The 5,280-nt window shown below is 56.3% G+C and overlaps 1 protein-coding gene across 1 annotated transcript; it reads right to left on the reverse strand.

The window, feature by feature from the left end:
• Positions 1–2,503: 2,503 nt before the first annotated feature.
• MAFA (MAF bZIP transcription factor A) lies at positions 2,504–4,749 on the reverse strand. Its single transcript, XM_080610246.1, has one exon. It carries the CDS (start codon positions 4,526–4,528, stop codon positions 3,662–3,664), a length of 867 nt encoding a protein of 288 aa, XP_080466372.1. The 5' UTR covers positions 4,529–4,749; the 3' UTR covers positions 2,504–3,661.
• Positions 4,750–5,280: the final 531 nt, after the last annotated feature.

Genomic DNA, 5,280 nt, shown 5'->3' on the forward strand with positions numbered 1-5,280 from the left:
CATGCGCCAACATGCTCCGGGCATGCACATGCAGACCCCAATGCTACACAAAGACATGGTCCTGCACCACAAGACCATGCAGCCACCCTAAAAGATGCTGCAAAACGACACAGGGATGACCCAGACCCCCACCCAGCCCATGGTGCAAGGGGTTTCAGCCCTTCAAGCCCCGACAAGGAGCCAAGTCATAAATCAACCCCATGTGGGCATAAAGTGATTTAGGTTTTATTATTTATTCACCAAACAGGAGCATGGAAAGATCCAGGAGATCGGGTCCCCCACTGGGAGCTTCAGCAGGTCAGAGTGATGGGGATCACCAGGGGGTCCCCAGCTGCACCCCAACACTGTAAAGGGGTAGAAGGGCTTGTTTCTGCCCCCATATCTCCCTATGGAGTGGCCATGGGACGGGGTCCCCCATGGAAGACCAGGGTGGCAATAATGCCCTTGTCCTGTTTCAGCTCTTCCCCTGTTTGGGGGAATTCCAGAGGGGCTGGAAAATAAATAAATAAATGGAAAAATAAAGTCATTAAAACGAATAACAGCGCAAGGAGTTGGGGGTCACATCCCTGCTAAAGCTGCCCTTGGAAGATCAGGGATAAAGGGAACGGGGTAGCACCATAATCATCAACAAAGTCTGCTCCTGACCCAGCAACACGCAGAGACGCAGGTTGCATCTTCCCCAGCTTGCTGCACCCCCAGAAAGAAACAGAAATCAAAGAGGAGGAGGAAGGAGGGATGAAGTAGTGCTGGACACCAAGGAAAGGGGGGAAATCAGGCATCCTCTACCCCAAAGTGCTGTATCCGCTCTGCAAAGGTGACGGGGAAGGTATTGGGGCACAGGAGGCAATTGCAGCCATCCCATGGGCATCACAGAGCACCACACTGAACCCCAGCGCTCCCCCCAAAACCCCACACAGCTCCAAAGGCAGCTCTGATTCTCCAGCCAGCTGGGAAAAGGGGGAACGACCCACGGGGACACATGGGATGTGCCTGCAGGAAAACGGACCACGGCAAGAGCCAGCAAATAGATGGCCCGAGATCCCCGGGATGGTTTGGGAAGGCAGCAGCTCCAAACCCCTTCTTCTCCCCAAACTCTTACTTAGTCACAGCTGGAAATGCTTCCCCGAAAATAACGTGTCAGGACAGGGGGATGTTGAGAGGAAAAGATTGGGAATAACCCACGGAGGAGATGTAATTCACCTCCAAAATAATCAGGGAGAGGAAGAGATGCGCGGGCAGCAGGACTCGCTAATCCTTACTTCAAATCAGGTTTGAAAAGCTTCCCCAGCTCAATATATAAATAGGAATAGGCAATGAACCCCCCAGATCCCTCTTTCTGCCCAGCACTGGTGCATAAAGCACGGGGTGAGAGTGTCTCCATGCATCCCAGCTCCCACCCCAATAAACCAAGCCTGACACCGAGCATTGCTCAGACCGCTCAAAACCCTCTGGACGCAAAATAAAGACACCGAAGCAGCGGAAGGAAACGGGGGGATGAGTTTTGGGGGTGCAGGGAAGGTAAAACCAGAGGGTGCCAGGGCCACATGTACCCCACAAAGCTTGGATGATCCCAGCGGGTTGCGTTAGCACGGCAGGGATTTACGGAGCAAACACGCTGCGGCCATTGCGCCGGGGCAGCTCCCGCTTGGGATTTGCCTGTGCGAAAATATAGGAAGGAAAATATACAATAAAATCTATACAAAACGCTCAGAAATCCGTTGTGCCAAAGGCTGCGGCGTAAATTGTCCCGGTGAGCCCAACAAAACCAGGGAAAGCTGCGAGGATATTGCTCCGTGCTTCCCGAGCGGCATGGAGCAGAGCCGAGACACAGAGTCTCTGAAAACAGTCCCAAAACCCCCTAAAACACGTGTAAACACCGACCCTAAAGCTTTCCTTTCGGGAAGGAACGTGTTTGGTTTGCGTTTCCCCCCTTCCTGAATTAAGGACTCAAAAGGGGAAGGAAAAAGGGAAAGAAAAATCGTTTATTACCGTTTAAAATCAAAGCCAGCGGCTCAGAGGGACGGGGTCGGATAAGCTGGGACCAAACTGGATCCGCGCTGGGGTGAAGGTGACTTTAGAGCGGCCACGGGGACGAACGTCTCCAGGGCACCTCGGGATCTTCCATTTAGGGGGAAAAAGAACAAAAAAAGCAGGAAAAAAGGCAAGGAAAAAAAAAGGCAGGAAAAGGGAAAAGCCGGGGTTCGGTGGGGCAGAGCCGACGGCGGTCCCTGGCTCGCAAGCGATAGCCACCGATGGCTTTATCCCTGCGAGCTCGGGGAAGGTTTTGGCATCAATCTGAAGCCTCAAAGGGAATAATCAACCCCCCCCAAAACGAAAAGAGAAAGCTGCCCCCCCCCCCCCCCCCAAGCGAGAGAAAACCCGACCCAGGCTCTAGTTGAATATAAGTTTTTATCTTGATGCAACATCGTTAAAACCGTCACAAATCGAAACAACAGGTCGTTAAAAACGCTTCGCACGATCAGTACCTAAAATGCACCAGGCTCCCGAGCTCGCCTTGTCCCAAAGACCATTGCGATTTACCCCAAAAGTCAGTTTTTAACGGTTTGGGTTTTTTTTTATCCGCGTTTAAATAAGCAACTTGGTCTAAAAACAACCGCCACCAAACCCGCCCCGCTCCTCCGCGCAGGATCGGCCCCGCGGTTGCTCCAAGCACGGATTCTCCTCTTCTCCTTGCTTTTTAACACGAGAAAGATCGTGCCTTTTCCTTCCTTCTTCCCACATGGAGCTTAAAACAAACAACTCCGTTTCCCGAGGGTTAATAAATAAATCTGGTGCATAGTGAGATAGCAGCCAACCGTTCGCAGTTCATATATTACTATATTGCCTTTCAGGTCGCCCTAAAATTGTTCCCTCTCCCCTCCCTTTCCCTCCCCGCTAATTCGTAAGAGCATAGATAACTTTAAATCTCTATAAAACAGTATTATTTCACCCAATCGATTTCCTGTATATAGTGCATTCGGCTTCTTCCCAACATCGTTAAATTAACTCGATATTATTTGCATGCTATTACATACAAACTTTTTAAGACTCGTGTAATTTTTTTTTGTTCTTTTCTAAAGGATTTTGGTTGGTTTTTTTTTTTTTTTTTTTTTTTTTTTTTGTAATTCATAACCAAGCAAAATATAGGCTCGAGGAAGAAGAAACAACCCCAAAAGAAAAACAACAAAAAAAAAAAAGGCAAAAAACTAACTAATTTCTACATATTTACAAGGGTGAATAAGTTAAACGTGGCTCAGGTTAGGCGGGGGGGAAGGGAGGCGGCTTTCCCCCCCCCATCTATGGGGAAGCCCTCCAAAAACTCAACGTCAAATTGAGGGTAAAACACGTAGGATAAGGGATGGGGGGGGTGGGAGAAGCCACCGGGATAGCGCCGATGCTCCCGGGGGGGGCCGTACACGTCCCGCATGCAGGCTGGCTCCGGGCCCCCCCCCCTCGAGTCCCATCGGGAGGTGAGGAGAGTGGGGGGGGGGGGGGTTCAGCTCCCCCCTTCCCAAAATATGAGTGAGAAACCCAAAAAATAACACATTTGTTGGGGTTTTGTACAAGCGGAGGGTTCGCTCCATACACGGAATGGGGGGAAAGAAGGGGGACCGCCTTCCATACACACACAACCTTCCCCCCCCCTCCCCGGGTTTGCGGCTCACATGAAGAAGTCAGCGGTGGGTTTGGGGGCAGCGGATGGGGAGGGCTCCCTCGGGAAGCCCCGGCCGGCCAACTTCTCGTATTTTTCTTTGTACAGATCCCTTTCCTTGGCCAAGCGGGTCACCTCCTGCTTGAGCTGCTCCACTTGGCTCTGGAGCTGGCACTTCTCGTTCTCCAAGATGTGCCGCTGCTGGACCCGCTTGTAGCGGCAGGACTGAGCGTAGCCCCGGTTCTTCAAGGTCCTCCTCTTCTGCTTGAGGCGGATCACCTCCTCCTTGCTGAAGCCCCGCAGCTGCCGGTTGAGCTCCCGCACCGACATACTCACCAGCTGATCGTCGGAGAAGCGGTCCTCCAAGCGCAGATGGTGATGATGATGATGGTGATGACCGGCGTGGTGATGGGCGGCCGGGGGTAGCTCCTCACCACCGAAGGGCTGAGGTCGGAAGGACTCGTAGCCTTGGTGGTGATGATGATGATGGTGAGGGGCACCGATCAGCGCCTCCACCGCGTCCTCCGGCGTCAGGTTGAGAGCTTCGGGGTTGAGGTGATGCTGGTAACCCGACATCCAGTACAGCTCCTCCAGCTGCTGCTTGGAGCCCAGGGAAGCGGCGGTGGTGGTCGGGGGGCCGGGGGCTGGCTGCCCGCCGGGGCTGGGAGCGCAGAAGCTGGGCGAGGAAGGCACGGAGGAGCAGGGGGTGCTGAGCGGGGTGGACGACAGGGACCCGGCGGGCAGCCGGTGGCACAACCGCTCCGCCTCCGCCGGCTCCTTCTTCACCTCGAATTTCATCAGGTCGAAATCGTTCACGTATTCGATGGCGAGGGGGCTGGTGGGCAGCTCCGCGCTCATGGCCAGCTCCGAGGCCATCTCAGTCCATGGAGGGACCGGGGGGAGATCCCCCGGGCACCGCCGCTCACCGAGGACTCGGGCCGCTTCCTCCCACCGCGCTCCGGGGCTCTCGCCGCGGTGTAACCGGCTGCCCCAACGGGGCTCCGCAAGCGTCCAAAGGGGCTTTGCTGGGGGCTCCAACCGGGCTCCGGGACCTTCCGTCGGGCTTTACCGGGGGCTTCAGCCGGGCTCCGGCACCCTCCGTGGGGGCTCCGCGCCGCTCTGCAGCAGCGCTCCGGGGCTCCGCGTCTGGACCCTCCTCCGGGGCTCAGCTCCTGGCTTCCCCCCACCGCGGCCGCCGGGAAGCGGAGCCCCGTGGGTGCGGGACCGGGCTCTCTCCAGCACGGCTCCGCCGCTGCCTGCGGCCGGTCCCCAATGGCGAGGAGCAGGCAGCGCCCTGCCCGCCCCTTCCTGCCTCCCCTGGCACCTGCCCCGGCCCCACCTCCCCGGGATAGGAGCCTTCTCCTGCCCTCCTCTTCCTCCTCCCACCCCGGACACGGGCACCAGGGGCGGGGGCCACCCCCCTGCCTGTCCCCTGTCCCCTGCCCGCTCCCTGCCCGTACTCGGCGCTGCCGGGCGGCTGAATGGAGCCCGCTGCCTTATATATGGGGGAGCGCGGCCCGGCCCCGCCTCCTGGGGCGGAGACTGCAGTTTCTGGCCTATCAGAGCGGCGGATGCCCCGTCTCGATTTGCATATCCCCATGGTAACGCCTCGGGGCTGCTGTCAATCA

This window comes from Psittacula echo, assembly GCF_963264785.1.
Source record: "Psittacula echo genome assembly, chromosome: 2".
In the NCBI taxonomy this organism is placed as follows: Eukaryota; Metazoa; Chordata; class Aves; order Psittaciformes; family Psittacidae; genus Psittacula; species Psittacula echo.